Source organism: Myotis daubentonii, chromosome 13 (assembly GCF_963259705.1).
Source record: "Myotis daubentonii chromosome 13, mMyoDau2.1, whole genome shotgun sequence".
Lineage (NCBI taxonomy): Eukaryota > Metazoa > Chordata > Mammalia > Chiroptera > Vespertilionidae > Myotis > Myotis daubentonii.
The window spans coordinates 23,485,471-23,503,831 of NC_081852.1; the positions used below are offsets into that span (position 1 = coordinate 23,485,471).

An 18,361-nucleotide genomic window follows, 5' to 3' on the forward strand; every position below is an offset into this window, starting at 1 on the left:
ACCCTCCCTGGAATTAGCTACAACAATCAAGATTTAACTATAAGACTGCGAACAAAGACCACTAGGGGGTGCACCAAGGAAGCATAACAAAATGCGGAGACAAAGAAACAGGACAAAATTGTCAAAGGAAGATATAGAGTTCAGAACCACACTTTTAAGGTCTCTCAAGAACTGTTTAGAAGCTGCCGATAAACTTAATGAGATCTACACGAAAACTAATAAGACCCTCGATCTTATATTGGGGAACCAACCAAAAATTAAGCATACACGGACTGAAATAACGAATATTATACAGACGCCCGACAGCAGACCAGAGGAGCGCAAGAATCAAGTCAATGATTTGAAATGCGAGGAAGCAAAAAACATCCAACCGGAAAAGCAAAATGAAAAAAGAATCCAAAAATGCGAGGATAGTGTAAGGAGCCTCTGGGACAGCTTCAAGCGTACCAACATCAGAATTATAGGGGTGCCAGAAGATGAGAGAGAGCAAGATATTGAAAACCTATTTGAAGAAATAATGACAGAAAACTTCCCCCACCTGGTGAAAGAAATGGACTTACAGGTCCAAGAAGCGCGGAGAACCCCAAACAAAAGGAATCCAAAGAGGACCACACCAAGACACATCATAATTAAAATGCCAAGAGCAAAAGATAAAGAGAGAATCTTAAAAACAGCAAGAGAAAGAAACTCAGTTACCTACAAGGGAATACCCATACGACTGTCAGCTGATTTCTCAACAGAAACTTTGCAGGCCAGAAGGGAGTGGCAAGAAATATTCAAAGTGATGAATACCAAGAACCTACAACCAAGATTACTTTATCCAGCAAAGCTATCATTCAGAATTGAAGGTCAGATAAAGAGCTTCACAGATAAGGAAAAGCTAAAGGAGTTCATCACCACCAAACCAGGATTATATGAAATGCTGAAAGGTATCCTTTAAGAAGAGGAAGAGGAAGAAAAAGGTAAAGATACAAATTATGAACAACAAATATGCATCTATCAACAAGTGAATCTAAGAATCAAGTGAATAAATAATCTGATGAACAGAATGAACTGGTGATTATAATAGAATCAGGGACATAGAAAGGGAATGGACTGACTATTCTTGGGGGGGAAAGGGGTGTGGGAGATGTGGGAAGAGACTGGACAAAAATCGTGCACCTATGGATGAGGACAGTGGGTGGGGAGTGAGGGCGGAGGGTGGGGCGGGAACTGGGAGGAGGGGAGTTATGGGGGAAAAAAAGAGAGGAACAAATGTAATAATCTGAACAATAAAGATTTTATTAAAAAAAAGAAAAAGAAATTAGAAACATCAATGAGAGAGAAACATTAATCAGCTGACTCCCGCACACTCCCTATTGGGGATGTGCCTACAACCAAGGTACATGCCCTTGACGGGAATCGAACCTGGGACCCTTCAGTCCACAGGCCGACGCTCTATCCACGAAGCCAAACCAGCCAGGGCAACATTTTATTTTTTAAGAAAGCAGATAAAAATCCCAACTCACATGAGCTAACAACACAGTAAGAGAAAGTGCAGAATAATCAAATCAACATCAAATTATAAGGAAACAAGCAAGATAAAAGCAGAGAGTAACAAGACTATAATGAGAGAAGGCCTCTCTGATCAGCGGACATTCTAAAAAAAAGTGACTTGAAGGTGATAGGGGAATGCCATACATAGATAGACACTAGAAGAGCATTCCAGGTAGGGGAAACCAATTCAAAATTCTGAGTAGGAAGCATGCATTATTATTTGAGAACACATGGGTAATGAACTTTAGCATCCTCGGGAACCTAAAATTATATACTAAATTTCTTATGTAAATATATCTAAAGTTAATTGCTTTCAACAAATTAATTTGAAATGCTAAATAAATATGTAATCTTTGGCAATATATTCAGTATATTCGGTAAAACAGTTTAATCTATTTTCCTGATCATAAAGGATAATACAATGTATTAAAATTGTAATTGATCTTATATTTAAATCATGCTCAGTCATTATACATTTTTAATAAAAAGAACTCTATTATTAGTAAAATGACCATTAAAGATGTTTAAAATTCTACTTTCTCTTAACCATTAAACAAAAATCTCCCTTTGGTTAAGTAAATAGCAAGAGGCATATCTTTTCCTTAAAGTTTTCTACTACATAGAGATAAAAAGCAGTATTAAAATGTGCTAGATTAGTACAGAACAATAACTAGAAGAGCAGAATTAATTGTGCATATCTTTTCATCTACAAGCATTGAAAGACATACATCTACCATTAATATTAAATCAGCTATTTATAATTTTAATGATATATGGTTTTTCTTAGTTATAGAATAATTTCTTTTAAATTAATATATCAAAATGACTTCTTCATTCTAATAATAGGTTAAAAGGAAACTAACCAGGGGGATATGTTAGGTGGGAAGGAAAAAGAAAGGACCATTTTGTTAGCAAAGGGCTGTTTCACAAATCACTTTGTTTCCACCAAAGTAGCATTAATTTGGGAGTCTCTAACAGCATTAGATATACAGTACACACTTTATTTACTTTGGCACCATAAATTTTATTCCCGATGCAATGCAGGACAGATTCCTTCCATTCCCCCAAATGAGTCACATGCTGCCCAGGAAATCTAGGAGATTCTCCCACCATCTCTGGGGAAGGAGCAAGAAAGGCATGTGCTGGGGACCAGGAACACTGCAGTTCCCCAGACAACTTATCTTCCCCTTCTCACTGAGGATAGCTGCTACCCACTAATTAGTCTTCTCACCTACTCATCCCTTTTTTAGACCTTGAGAGCTTGTTTGGAGGTTCTAGCAGGGGAGCGCAGCTACTCGTATACCCTTGACCGAAGACTGGTCTTCTCCGGGGGGGTGGGGGGGGAAGGTCGTCCTCTTCTACCGAGCGCGCAGCTTCGGGAGGGACGCACATGGATCGGTGAGGGAGGAGGGGGACACCCGCCTAGCCAGCCAGATCAGCCGAATCAACCCTGGCGATCAATGGGGTGACAGATGTCGCAGCCAGATCGCCCTCACATCCCTCATCCCTTTTTTCAAAAAAAGCACCTTCACTATTGAAAAACAATAAACATCTTAAGTATGAAGGAGGGGTCCTGGGCTGGGACACCAGGTCAAGGATCACCAATGGAAGAGGAAAGGGGAGTAGAGGAGGAGTCATCACTGTTTCTGCTGCAGGGTCTCCTTCCTCGCTACATTCTGTAGTAACTGCATGTCCACCTCATGTGCGGGCAATTGCACATAGCGGACCACTGAGCCTCGGATGAAGCAGTTCTTCACCGATAATATGTGAGGGTATTTCTCAAGGTCTGTGACACTGATGTCGGTTAGTTTGATGTTGAGATACTGATCCACAGAATGGAGGATCTCACAGATGCTCAGGTCATTTTTTTTTAAATATATTTTATTGATTTTTTACAGAGAGGAAGGGAAAGAGATAGAGAGTTAGAAACATCGATGAGAGAGGAACATTGATCAGCTGCCTCCTGCACATCTCCTACTGGGGATGTGCCCGCAACCCAGGTACATGCCCTTGACCGGAATCGAACCTGGGACCTTTCAGTCTGCAAGCCGACGCTCTATCTACCGAGCCAAACTGGTTTCGGCATCAGGTCATTTTTGAGTTCCATGACCACATCCTTGCCCACAAGGGACTTGAAAAATAGAAGAGGAGGGCTGTGGGCCAGACCTGGAAAGCGAGGGCCTGATGCCGTGGGCCAGAGGCCAGGTGGGAACCAAAGCGTGAGCCAGAGTATGGGACAGCGTGGGGCAGGGTGTGGCGTGGCAGGGAGCGCCTCGGGGAGCTTACAGTGCAGAAGGGGGCTACAGTACACACTTTATAAGCAGTAGGTATTATCAAATATTTTTTCCCTTATTTCTTGAATGACTACTACATGGCGAATACTACTATGAGTTAAATTTATGGCAACTGGTGACAAAAATATCAGATAGATAACATTTAAGGATATTAGCTTACTGGAATTATTAATATATCAAAAATTATAAACATTTAAATATCTGTAACATTTTATTTTAAGACCAATATGCATGCATTTCATGTTTTCTAACTACCTCAGTAATCTATATGTGTTTGCAAATGTCTCTAGTCTAAGCATTTTACTTCATTTTCATCTAACCATTTGGTGGACAATGACTTTTTGGGTCATATAAGTATGACTGATTTTTCCAATACAATATATAAACTAAAACAAGGTGAAATATGTTGGTAAGACACAATAATTGAACATGATTATTATTTTTACAGGCTATTAAAAATTTAATATTTTCAGATACTTTATATTGTTTTATTCAAAGAATAAAACCATCATTTGCTTAGGGATAAACATCTTCAATTGTTTTAAAAAATGATAAGCTGTATGTTGTAAAGCTGCTCTAAAATAATGGTACAAAGAAATAGATTCACTTTAAAAAGATGAACCTCAATTAGTGTAACTTACACCTCAATCAATCACAAATTAAATTTTCAATGCCATTAATTAGTATTACAATTCTAGAGTAAGTAATAAAGCATTGCCTCATTTCCAAAAGAGGCAATTAGATATTATGTATCACGTACCTCTGATATCCTGAGGAAACCTACCGCTACCTTATGAAGTAGTCTTAGGAAAAAAAGAAATTGAACCTGACTTAAGATCATCAATTTACAGGAAGTACAAAGGCCAGAACAAACATTTAAAATATGCCATAGGAATGCAATCAGCAAAAGTGGGTCTGTGAAAAATCACCTGGTTTTATTTCTCCCCCAAAATAACAAATTGCAAGAAAAAAAACCCCAAAAAACAGAATAAAAAAGGACCTTAAAATTTAAGATATATTACCCAATCAAATTGTGTGGCTCTCATTTGGATACCAATTCAAACTTAAATCAGTACCTCAAATGAATGTTCTTTATTATCTTCTAATCTGTAGTCCAAAAGTACGCTCAGAGACATGATGCTACAATCAAACTTGCCACTTTTTGCAGCCCAATTTGGATGTACAATAATGGCTGGTTCATCAGGCAAAATATATCTTCTTTCCCGACGCTGGCGTTCCATTTCCTCTTGACGTTTTCTTTCTTCTTCCTAAGTATTTGAAATTTTAAGTAAAGGTTAAATTTCCGTGTACAATATGTACATACAGTTGACCCTTGAACAATATGATATGAATTGCATAGGTCCACTCATTTGTTAATTTTTTTCAATACCTATAATGTTTTTATCCCTGGCTGGGAGTCTGAGGATGTGGAGGGCCAACTGTATGCACTGATCTAAGACATTTTATTTAGAAGACTTGAGTACCCATGGATTTTGGTATCCACAGTGGTTCCTGGAACTAATCCCCAAAATATATCAAGGGCAGCAAGCTTTTAGGGAGTCAAAAGTTGTATAAAGATTTTTTAAAATCGATTTTGAGAGAGGAAGGGCGGGAGAGAAGGAAGGGGAGAGAGGGAAAAAGGGAGAGAAAAAACATCGATTTGCTGTTCCGTTTATTCATGTATTCATTGGCTGCTTCTTTTATGTGCCTTGATGGGAGAATGAACCCACAACCTTGGCTACTAGGACAACCCTCTAACTAACTGAGCTACAGCCAGGACTCTGAACACAGATTTTTTTTTTTTTTAATGTTTTATTGATTTTTTTACAGAGAGGAAGGGAGAAGGATAGAGAGTTAGAAACATCGATGAGAGAGAATCATCGATCAGCTGCCTCCTGCACACTCCCCACTGGGAATGTGCCCGCAGCCAAGGTACATGCCCATGACCAGAATCGGGACCCTTGAGTCCGCAGGCCGATGCTCTATCCACTGAGCCAAACCTGTTAGGGCTGAACACAGATTTTTGACTGAGCAGGAGTTGGTGCCCCTAGACCCAGCATTGTTCAAGAGTCAACTGTAATCAAATGTATACCATGTAAAGAAAAAATTCCCTGACTACTTCTGATGATTACTCCAACCCTAAGGGCTGAGAATGGAGAAAAATTCAAATTTACTAAGTCTTAGCTGTTTTTATGGCTCTTTCTTTGTATTTCCCAGCATAAGAAATTACCTGTGAAGAAGGGGGGAAATACCTATGTTAATGTTACATACAGTAAATCAGGGGATTTTGGGGAAATACTGGTGGTAGCACGGCTTCTGGATCTTCCTGAATCCGCACAATTAAAAAGAGATAGAGCCCTAGCTGGGTTGCCCAGGATAGAGTGCTGGCCCCTGCCTGGACTGAAGAGTTGCAGGCTCGATCCCTGGTCCAGGTGGGGAGGCATGCGGTGTGGGAAGCAACCAATCAATGTGTGTCTCTCACATCAATGTTCCTCTCTCTGTGTCTCTCCCCCTCCCTTCCACTCTCTCTAAAAATCAATGGAAAAAAATCCTTGAATATGGATTGACAACAACAACAAAAAAGAGATACCAAATAATCTAGATACCAAAACCAAAATCCATGCACATTCATAACAAAACAAGGTAACAAAGTATCTCCATTAATCCCAATGTACAAGAGGGTGAAAAAAAAAAGCCCCAAGAACCAGATCTGTTCCTGGTGTCCGTGTATGGGGAAGGCAGAAGGAAGTAATGGAGTTGTCCTGAAGGATCTAAGGACAGGAAAACACTAAGTACTCCAAAGGGAAAGAAAAAACAATAGTCAACAGGCATTCAACTGGAAACCGAAGTAGGTCAATTAAGAACAGCAGCTCAAATTAGGCAAAGTTCTACTTCCAATAATAGTGAGTTAAAATCAGAAAGGGTCTAGAACATTCTAGCCCTATAAACCTACAAAACTCTTCCAGCACAGGGCCTCACACTGAGGAGAAACTTCTGGGAGTAGAATCAATACTGAGCCAGAGAGGGAAAATAGAGACCTGGGAAGAGAAGGTCCGGTGTGGCTCAGTTAGTGGGGCCTTGTCCTGTGCACCAAAAGGTTGTTGGTTTGATTCCCAGTTTGGGCACATGCACGGTTTCAGGCTCCATCCCAGTTAAGGGGCATGCAGGAGACAGCTGATTGATGTTTCGCTTGACCATTGATGTTTATGTCTCTCTCTCTCCCTCCCTCCATCCCTACCCCACCCTTCCTCTCTGTAAATCAATTTTAAAAATCTTAAAGAAAAAAAGAAAAACTGACAGGGCAATAGAGAAATCTCAGAAAGGAAGCCATCGTATTGCTTGACAGAATAAGAAAACAACAGAACATAGAGCTCCGTGAAGTAAGAAAAGCTATCTGAAGCAACCTCCTTCTATTCAAATTTTAAGTAAACTAAATTCACATAAATAAGTGCAATGGGCCAAAACCGGTTTTTGGCTCAGTGGATAGAGTGTCGGCCTGCAGACTGAAAGGTCCCAGGTTCGATTCCGGTCAAGGGCATGTACCTGGGTTGCAGGCACATCCCCAGTGGGGAGTGTGCAGGAGGCAGCTGATCAATGTTTCTCTCTCATCGATGTTTCTAACTGTCTATCTCTCTCCTTTCCTCTCTGTAAAAAGTCAATAAAATATATTAAAAAAAAAAAATAGGTGCAACCGAAGGTCTATTCCATACAAAGTTACTATTTTTTTTTTAAAGGAGCAGAATTAGATCCCTACAGGCAATGAAAGCAGGCCAAAAAGACATTAAGAAACGATTAACAAGGCATGAAAGAACAACAAGAATTTTAAAATTAAAAAATAAGGTGCTAGCATTAAAGAAACAATTAGAAAAAAAGTTTCAGAAATTTAAGAATAAAACCAGAAGAAACATAAAAGCAAATAAATTCAAGAAATAATGCCTTAAGATAACAGAAAAAGGAACTTACTTTTTCACAGCAGTATTATTCACAATAGCTGAGAGATGAAAACAATCCCCAATACCCATAAACAGATGAATAATAAACAAAATGTGGTATACTAGTATATACAGACCATGCAACATTATTCAGCCTTACAAAAGAAATGGGGACAAGGGGCGGGGGGAAAAAAAAAAGAAATGAAGTTCTGATACATGCTACAACATTGAAAACATTATGCTGAGAAAAGTCAGACACAAAAGGACGTCTACTAAACAATTCTACTTACATGAAGTATCTAATACAGGCAAATTCATAGTAATAGAAAGCACAACAGAGGTTCTAAGGCAGCAGTTCTCAACCTGTGGGTCGCGACCCCCTTGGGGGTCGAACAACCCTTTCACAGGGGTGGCCTAACCATCGGAAAACACATCTATAATTACATATTATTTTTGTGATTAATCACTATGCTTTAATTATGTTCAATTTGTAACAATGAAAATACATCCTACATATCAGATATTTACATTATGATTCATAACAGTAGCAAAATTACAGTTATGAAGTAGCAACGAAAATAATTTTATGGTTTGGGGTCACCACAACATGAGGAACTGTATTAAAGGGTCGCGGCATTAGGAAGGTTGAGAACCACTGTTCTAAGGGATTGGGGGAGAGAGGTTGGAGAGTTAATATTGTTTGGGATAATGATTAAGTTTCTGGAAATATAGAGTGGTGACGGTTGCACTTAATGCCACTGAACTATACACTAAAAAATGGTATAAGATAATTTTTATTTATGTATATTTTATCACAAAAAAGTTTGTTAAAGAGAAACTTTCCTGGAAAGTCAGAAATTACATATTAAAAGAGCACACCATGCCCTCGCTGGTTTGGCTCAGTGGATAGAGCGGTGACCTGTGGACTGAAGGGTCCCAGGTTCGATTCCGGTCAAGGGCACATGCCCGGGGTTGCAGGCTCAATCCCCAGGAGAGGACATGCAGGAGGCAGCCAATCGGTGACTCCCTCTAATCATTGATGTTTCTATCTCTCTCCCCCTCTGCCTTCCTCTCTGAAATCAATAAAAACATAGTATTTTTAAAAAAAGAGCACACCATGCATCTGAATAGATTAACCCAGAATGACCAATATCTAACTGTATTTCTAATTAAATGAAAAATTTGTACATCTAGGAAAAATAGCAAGTGATTGCATCAGAAAGCAATCATTACTTTTTGAAAGCAAAACTTTCTCAAAAAGTATATCAAGGAAAATAAATGTGAGCCAAAGATTTTATACTCATACATAGCTGGTTTGGCTCAGTGGATAGAGCATCAGCCTGCGGAATGAAGGGTCCCAGGTTTGATTCCAGTCAAGGGCACATGCCTGGGTTGTGGGCTCAGTCCCCAGTAGGGGGTTGTGCAGGAGGCAGCCAATCTATGACTCTCTCATCATTGATGTTTCTATCTTTCTCCTCTCCCTTCCTCTCTGAAATCAATAAAGATATATTTTTAAAAATTATTTTTTAATTAAAAATAATTAATATTCAGCAAAACTGATTTTCAAGCAGAAAGGGTATAGTCTAACTGTTATCAACATACAAGGACTTAAATAATAGTACCATGAGCTCTGAGGAATCTAAGAGATGAACTTCAGAGACCATGATAAATGGACTCGTGGTGAGCATCAGATATTTACTTGAAGAACCAAGATTAAATTAGTATTAAAAGACAGTATGGTATGTAATGCTGCATGCTAGAGCAATGTATTTTTTTTAATATAAAATATATTTTATTGATTTTCCACAGAGAGGAAGGGAGAGAGACAGAGAGCCAGAAACATCAATGAGAGAGAAACATCGATCAGCTGCCTCCTGCACAGCCCCCACCGGGGATGTGCCCGCAACCAAGGCACATGCCTTCAACCGGAATCGAACCTGGGACCCCTCAGTCCTCAGGCCAACGCTCTATCCACTGAGCCAAACCGGTTTTGGCTAGAGCAATGTATTTTTAGCACAACATAAAAACAGTAAGAAAATAGGAAAATGCAAAAATATTTTCAAACTAACTTTGGCAAGAATATTGATGGTGGTACAATTAGTATTGTGTGTCTGAACATATTCCCATCCACTGGCAAAAAAAAGGGACAATGTGAGCTTCAATAAGAATAAGAACTCTCTGGTGAGCATTATGCTAAGCGAAATAAGCCAATCAGAGAAAGATAAATATCACATGATCGTCCTCATTTGTGGAATATAATGAACAACATAAACTGATGAACAAAAATAGTTACAGAGACAGAGAAGCATCAAACAGATCGTCAAACCTCAGACGGAAGGTGAGGGTGGTGGGGGGGAGGTAAGAGATCAACCAAAGGACATGTATTCATGCATATAAACATAACCAATGGACACAGACATTAGGGGAGTGAGGGCATGTGCTGGGGGGTGGGAATGGCCGGGGAGAGGTCAATGGGGGGGTGGGGGTGGGGGGGAAGAAGACATATTAATACTTCCATCAATAAAGAATAAAAAAATAAAAGAATAAGAACTCTCAAGAATAAAGATTAAAAAAATAAGAAATACACACTTGAAACCCATTCAAATATGATTAAATCCATAAATTCATAATTACATTAAAGACAAACAAACACATAACCATCTGAAGATGACAGGGAACCTAATTCATCATCTTGAAAACTGGATAAAAAGACTCAAACACCGATTCTGCCTTCTACACAGGCCCTTTGTAAACCCAGATTTCGCATCCCTATATTTAACAGTGAATCAAAATATTTGGGGGAGGAGTAGAGTGAAAAAAAAATCCCAGACTTCTAAAAAGCAACACTGAAAATTTCCATATGCCAAGACTATGCTGAATTCACTCAAATGAAGTGATGTATAGGCATACCCTACTGCAAATACAGGTTGTATGCAAATACTGTCATTTTATATAAGAGACTTGAGCATCCTCAGATTTTGGTATCCATGGGGGTCGTGGAACCAATCCTCCTGGGATACTGAAAGAAGACTGTATTTGAATTAAAAAACTATACCACCAGGAAATCAAATAGATAAGATGAACACGTGAAAATAAAAAAAAACAATTATAATATCACCATTTTCACTTGAAATCTTCCTGTCTTGAACAGTTCAATTCTAAAGCAATTCCATCAGGCAAAGTAGAAGTCTACAAAAGGAATGGAGGCAAGCAGGCCAGGAGAGCTACAATGACCAGGGAAGATGAGCTGCTCAGTTACCAACAATGAAACCCAAATGGAGCCAAGAATGCATCCAAACAGTGAAACAACATAGGGTAGGAAGTCAGACCAAAGTGGAGAAAGGTAACAAGTATATTTTAAGTGATTTAGTATATACCTCTTTATCATCTTCAGATTTCCTATCATCCTCCTCTTCATCTTCTTTTTCAGATTTCTCTAATTCTTTTTGTTCTTCTTTTTGCTCTTCTACTTTAAGTTGCTTTGTCAATCGGGCTATTAACTGGGATTTTAACCCTTTGGAGCTAAGGGTTCGACTTTCTAATTCTTTTCGAAGATCATTTACCTAAATGTACAGAGTATAAAAATACAGGAAAAGAAAATAAGATATTGAAATAGAGAATAAATTGTGTGATTATCACCTAGTCTGATTTTTTAAAACTTTAGTGAAAGGGATACTTATACAGCTCATAAAAGGTTTGTAAAAATGCAAACTGATTAGAACATTTTTGAAAAATAACGTACAACATACATTAAGATGCTTAAAAATAGTTAATGTCTCTGACCCAGCAATTCTAATTTCTGGGAATTCACTCTAAAGAAATAACCTACACAGATAAAAAGAACCAACTTTATACATTCCTTTTCAGTCTCTTCCTCCAAAAGAGTCAAGGATCTAAATATCCAATAAAAGTGTAATACTTAAGAAAAAACAGTAGATCAGCTAGATAAAACAGCATACATTTAAAATTAATTACATGGGAAACACTAATATTAATTGAAAAGGATGAGCCGAATAAAAAATAAAAGAGTAAGAACTCTCAAGAATAAAGATTAAAAAAATAAGAAATACAGACTTGAAACCCATTCAAATACGATTAAATTCATAAATTCATAATTATATTAAAGACAAACAAACACATAACCATCTGAAGATGACAGGGAACCTAATTCATTATCTTGAAAACTGGATAAAAAGACTCAAACACCGATTCTGCCTTCTACACAGGCCCTTTGTAAACCCAGAGCGTCGGCTTGCGGACTGAAAGGTCCCAGGTTCGATTCCGGTCAAGGGCATGTACTGGGGTTGCGGGCACATCCCCAGTAGATGTGCAGGAGGCAGCTGACCGATGTTTCTCTCTCATCGATGTTTCTAACTCTCTATCTCTCTCCCTTCCTCTCTGTAAAAAATCAATAAAATATATTAAAAAAAGAAAAGGATGAGATAGCAAGTTTTTATATAACATGATTAGAAACAACCAATCAATCACAAGCTGATACCCAGAAAAAAAGAATGCCATAAAATACAACAAAATTTTAAGAGTGGTTATATTTGAATGATAGGCTCAAATAATTTTTTTCCTTCTATTTTTCATGTATGCATCAATTTTTAAAACAAGCATGCATTACATTTATAATGAAAATAAATGTAAGTTTTAAAATAAGAAACTTAAGCCCAGCCACTGTGGCTCACTGGTTGAATGTCAACCTATGAACCAGGAGGTCACGGTTTGATTATGGGTCAGGGCACATGCCCAGGTTGTGGGCTCAATCCCCAGTGTGAGGCATGTAGGAGGCAGCCAATCAATGATTCTCTCTCATAATATATATATACTAGAGGCCTGGTGGACAAAAATTTGTGCATTCGGGGAGGTCCCTCAGCCCGGCCTGTGCACTCTCGCAGTCTGGGACACCTCAGGGGATGTCCATTTGCTGGCTTAGGCCTGCTCCCCGGGGGACAGGGCCGAAGCTGGCAGTCAGACATCCCTCTGGCAGCCCAGGAGCCCTCGGGGGATGTCCACTTGCCAATGGGGAGCAGGCCTAAGCTTCAGTCGGACATCCTTAGCGCTGCTGAGAAGGCAGGAGAGGCTCCCGCCATCACCGCTGTGCTGGTAGCCGTCAGCCTGGCTTGTGGCTGAGCAGAGCTCCCCCTGTGGAAATGCACTGACTACCAGGGGTCAGCTCTTGCATTGAGCATCTGCCCCATGGTGATCAGTTTGTGTCATAGTGACTAGTCATTCTGCTGTTAGGGTCAATTTTCATATTGCCCTTTTATTATATAGGATAGAGGCCTGGTGCATGGGTGGGGGCCGGCTGGTTTGCCCTGAAGGCTGTCCTGGATCAGGGTGGGGGTCCCCACTGGGGTGCCTGGCTAGCCTGGGTGAGGGGCTGATGGCTGTTTGCAGGCTGGTCAAGCCCCCAGTGGAGACCCTCACCCCATGGGGGTTTGACCAGCCTGGGTGAGGGGATGAGGGCTGTTTTCAGGCTGGCCACAGCCGCGGGCTGGAAGCAGGTATCTGGGATTTATTTATCTTCTATAATTAAAACTTTGTAGCCTTGAACGGAGCTCAGGACCGGCAGGGCAGGTGGGAAGCTTGGCTTCCTCCATTGCCGGGGGCAACCTAAGCCTCCTGCTCGCTCCAGCTCTGTGGCCCTGGAGCCGCTGGCATCTTAGTTGGGTTAATTTGCATATTCACTCCTGATTGGCTTTGTGGGCATGGCTGGTGGGTATAGCAGAGGTATGGTCAATTTGCATGTTTCTCTTTTATTAGATGGATTTTATATATATATATATATATATATATATATATATATATATATATTTTTTTTTTTTTTTTTTTTAAGAAACTTAATAGCAAAGCCATTGGTTTGACAAAAAGTCCTAGGATTCAGGCTTAATCTATTTGCCTATATTTTCTTATCTATAGGACTCTATGTGAAGCCTGATGTTGATGACAACTTGAAGTAGTGCAAGAATAACAAACATTCTTATGAATGTAACTGGTAGATTGCTGGCGCCAGTTGGGGCGCATGTGGGAGACACCAATCAATGTGTCTCTCCCCCCCTCCCTTCCACTCTCTAAATCAGTGGAAAGATATCTTCAGGGAAGCATTAACAACAACAACAACAAAAAGCAATGTGGGTTAAAAAGCTAGTTTCATGACAAAGAAGAAACACTTTTATTTTTGCTGAGAAGAGAATTAATCAGTTTTTATGTGTTAAATAACAAACTGCAAAAGCAACTAACTCTTTCAAAGTTACCTTCATTGTCTTTGGGTCAAGTTTAGACCAATGGGTAGGAGTAGAAATTTCTTTAGCTTCACCATCATCCTTCTCTTCTTCATCCTGATATACAAAGTTAAGAACCTAATTATTATTCTGAAACCTTAAAATAAAGGTAATTTATTTTTAAAAGTCTGTTGCTGATCTGTGCAAGGTCACAAATGTTTCAGATTGTCTTCTCCTAAAGTTATTTAGGCAAATCCACGTACATACATTCTACCACTTTTAATTGATCACAAAGACACTCATCAGCCAATCAAAGCCAGATCTGTGAAACACAAAAGGGTGATAAATTATAACACAAAGGATATCAAGGATGCACAAACACTGCCGGTCTCCACTAACCACACAGTGTGTGATCTTGCCCCAATTTTCAAACCACCCAAAGTCAAGGTTGATTTAGCCAGACCTTTCAAATGTACCAAAGATGATGCCACATAGCCTGAAATTTCAAATCTCTCAGACTTGTGGTTGTCCAATTTCAAATATCCATGATTAGAACTGATGACCGTGAAAGAGAAAATTTTTTAAATTTTAGAAAATGGCAAAATGTTTAAAATGGCTTAATACTGAATCTTGCTCAACAACTGGTCCCAGATTCCAGCAATTAGACCTATGATAAAAACAAAATTCTGTGCAATTTAAGCACAACTTATTTCCTTTGAGGTCTCAGAACTCTTACAGTTAGCATAACAGACAAATTTTTTAAAGAGGAAAGAACATACAACTATACTGCTGAAAGCTGGATTACCAGTCGCTGTTACCAGTTATGTTCCTCCATGTGTGTTTGTTATGTAGTGTGTGGTGTGCTTTGTGCCTGTGTTCCTGTGCCTGTGAGAAGCGGAAATAGAAAAAGGGATTAGCGTTCAGTGCCTGTTCTCCATCAGCCTCCTTGCGTTCACCCTGAAGCTTCTCCACCAGCTGCTGCTTGTATCCTCGGGAGAGGGTTTCCCACTCTGAGCGGGTGGGAAGGCAATGCCAAACATCCGGGAAAAATAAAACCACTGTCTCCACATGAGCTGGAACTGTACGCCCCTTGTGGGTCTCCTCAGGGCGATGGTAGCGAATCTCTGCAAAACGGTACCTGTTGCAAGGGAAGAAGCATGTTGGAAAAAAATTCTAAAATACATTTTAAAGACCCTAGTTCACTTGTAGCACATCAAGTAAAGAAATTTTGCTGCAAGAACTTGCGGTTGGTCTAAAGAAAAAAAAAAATTATAGAAGCCATAGTTCCTCTTTTGGTACATTTGCACAATATTTATAGTTAAAAGAAGAATATATTCCCCAACACATTTTCATGTTTGATTACAGAGCTACGCATATTTTAGGGAATACCTGAAGAAGCTGGATAGCTGTTCAGAATTCATGTGCTAAAAAAAAAAATTCTCAATTAAGTCACAAGAAATATACTAAAATACACAAGACAAATAAGCCTCAAGAGAAAATATGGCTGAACAAAAATAATCAGCAACTACATCATCTTATAACAAAAGAATTATAATGAAATGAAGTTCTCTCTTGACGATCTTCTCCAGCTATGCATGAAATGAAAAATATTTTCAACATACAATGAAACTTCCGAAGTACAGCATAACAAAGCATTTAAATTTTCAGTTTATTTTGATTAGTTCTTAAATCTCGCCCCCCCCCCCCGCCCCAACATTTTTGGCACCAAATAAACTTTTGCTACAAATGGGGATTTTTCCTTTGAGGTTACCTGCATGATCAAGGTTGCTAAAATAAGGGGAGGGAGTGTAGGCTGATAGACAAGATCATCTACATAAACTATTAGAAAAACATTTCTAATCAAAAAATGAATTGGTACTTACCATTGTGTGCACACACTTAGGTCAATGCCTGTCAGAGCCTTACAACAACGAATAGCAGTCTTAATCAACACAGAGGGATCTTTTTCTGGGTCTGGTCCATCCAACGAAGGAGACCAGTGGCCTCCAATGGCCATGGCTTCATCCTTGCCTTTCATGCCCACTAAAAACTAATTCAAAACAAAGAATCATTTACATATATTATGCAACTTATAAAATTACACATGAAATACTTGAAAAGGAAAGGTACAAACCTTTCCAATATCATTTTTACTACCTCTGGTATCTGTCAGTCAAGGAAGAGTTCAGTTCATCGTGTTCCACACTGCATTTCAGCAATGGAATAGGATTTACACATCATAACTCATCCTTCTAAAACATTTCTTCAGATAAAGAGTTCTTTTAAAGAAAAAAGCTATAATTCACACTTTAAGAGCACCCAAAGATACACTAAATCATTATCATTAAGATTTATCTATACTACAAATATACAACATCAAAATCACAGAGGAGGTAGTGACATAATGAATACGATATAGCCATAATCTGCAGTGAGAAAAACATCAACATCACTACAGTCTGAATGCCTTAATATTAAAATTATTATTAAACTCAACAAGATTAAATAGTGTTTTAAATTGTATATATAGTACACACACACACACACATACACACACACATTTAGAACCAAGCAAAGCAAATATACATCTAAAGTTATGTTTCATTTTACCTTAACAAGTCTAGCAGGATGTTGAAATCCATCTCGAAGTTCTTGTGGGTCTTCAGCTAGAGCACAGGACTTATGATACAAATCTTCCATACTAGGGCTGGCCATCAGCATTACCTATTATAGTCAAATAATTCAATCCTGTCAAAAGTCTATGTAAAAAACATAAGAAGCACTACGTATTATCCTTACATATTAGATACCCAAATTTTTTAATAAAAACGTAAAGTAAAATGCTACAGCACCCAGAAGCTGTGACTCAGTGGGTGAGTATTGACCTATGAACCAGGAGGTCACAGATCGATTCCCGGTCAGGAAACATGCGCAGGTTGTGGGCTCGGTCCCCTGCCGGGGGTGTGCAAAAGGCAGCCCATCAGTGATACTCATCACTGATGTTTCCACCTCTCTCTACCTCTCCCTTCCTCTTTGAAGTCAATAATAATATATTTAAAAAAAAATAGATACCTTATAACTATACAGTTTTAACATTTCAAGGGATGCTTTTTGATGTTTTAAAACATCAGAAAACTACTGATCATAGCAATATACTAAAAGTTACCCTGCAGACTAACATATAATACATTCACCCACCATTATGTTTTATCTGGTCTAGTCAAAGTCATAGAACATTCCAAAAATCTCATTACATCAACTTCATCTTCACATTTTTATGTGGTTCAAAGTGTTAAAAAATAACCATAATTTTACAGTTTAAGAAGTAAGGTAAAGAGAGGTTAAATTAAATTACTTAAAACAAACAAACAAAACAGAATAGCAGACAAGAAAACGTAGGAATTCAAGGTCTTACACCTAATAACCACTTTCTGAAAATTAATTCCACACACACTCTTAATATGAGTAACTGCTCATAAATTTTAGCTATGTATCACAAAATACAAACCTTAGCACTGTATAAGTGATCGGCATCTGGTGGATCAAGAATGGCCACATTTTTTTCTAAGGACTCTACTTCTCTGTGCATTACATAGAAATTGCAGTAATTTCCCAGCTGAAATGGTCTTGACAAAGGGAAAGCATCCACCCATGTAAACTGAGCATCAAAAAAGTCACTAGGTATATATAAATTCTGATAACGGCGCCTTAGTTCCATCATGTCACAACTAGGACTGAAAAAAAGACATACGTAGTGAATAAAAAGCCTTAATATCAAAGAGTGTGCAAACATTCACTCAATTCTGAAGAGTGAATGTGTTGCACATCTAACCTGACATGGCTAAAAGCCAGCTGCAAATGGTCAATTACTAATGAGCTATAGATGTGCAAAAAAGCATATGATAATCTCATTTTCAAATTGTTTACTTACAGCTTTGAATAAATAACATATCTAAATGTTACCTTTATTTCTTTACTTTTTGTATGTAGCTTAAAATTCATTAGAGAAGACCCTTTGAAATAACTTCAACCCCAGCTCCAGAGAAGATCTGAACAAAAGCAGTTCTGTCTCAGTTGAAACTGTACTTTTGAGAAAGTTATGGTTCATATAGAATGACAGAAAGAAGGGATAAGAGTGGTACCAAATTAGTATAAGTGCTCCTCAATCAGTTTTATACAGCGTAGAAATACAACTTTTATTCTATAGTAAGATCCTAGGTCAAGAATATTTACATTCAAAATTAAATAAAATTCACGTGAAAGCAAAATCCAAATCTTTTTTGGATTATCCACACTTCCATACCTCTCAGTATTAATGATTAAGATCCGTACCTGATTGCTCATTATGTAAAGAGAGGGTAAGATTCTGGCC

General features: G+C 38.5%; 1 protein-coding gene and 1 non-coding gene across 5 annotated transcripts in view; both read right to left on the minus strand.

The window, feature by feature from the left end:
• Nucleotides 1-18,361, minus strand: part of CCAR1 (cell division cycle and apoptosis regulator 1) — a 68,640-nt gene that overhangs the window by 12,834 nt on the left and 37,445 nt on the right. For all 4 annotated transcript variants that reach the window (XM_059662527.1, XM_059662526.1, XM_059662529.1 and 1 more), the window contains 7 exons: nt 17,498-17,723; nt 16,600-16,713; nt 15,873-16,039; nt 14,917-15,127; nt 14,023-14,106; nt 11,140-11,325; nt 4,907-5,098 (listed from right to left, as the gene is read on the minus strand). In XM_059662527.1, coding sequence (XP_059518510.1) covers nt 4,907-5,098; nt 11,140-11,325; nt 14,023-14,106; nt 14,917-15,127; nt 15,873-16,039; nt 16,600-16,713; nt 17,498-17,723 — 1,180 coding nt within the window. The remainder of the gene's footprint in view (nt 1-4,906; nt 5,099-11,139; nt 11,326-14,022; nt 14,107-14,916; nt 15,128-15,872; nt 16,040-16,599; nt 16,714-17,497; nt 17,724-18,361) is intronic.
• Nucleotides 16,171-16,235, minus strand: LOC132215052 (small nucleolar RNA SNORD98). Its single transcript, XR_009448417.1, has one exon. It is a non-coding gene; the product is annotated as a small nucleolar RNA SNORD98 (small nucleolar RNA).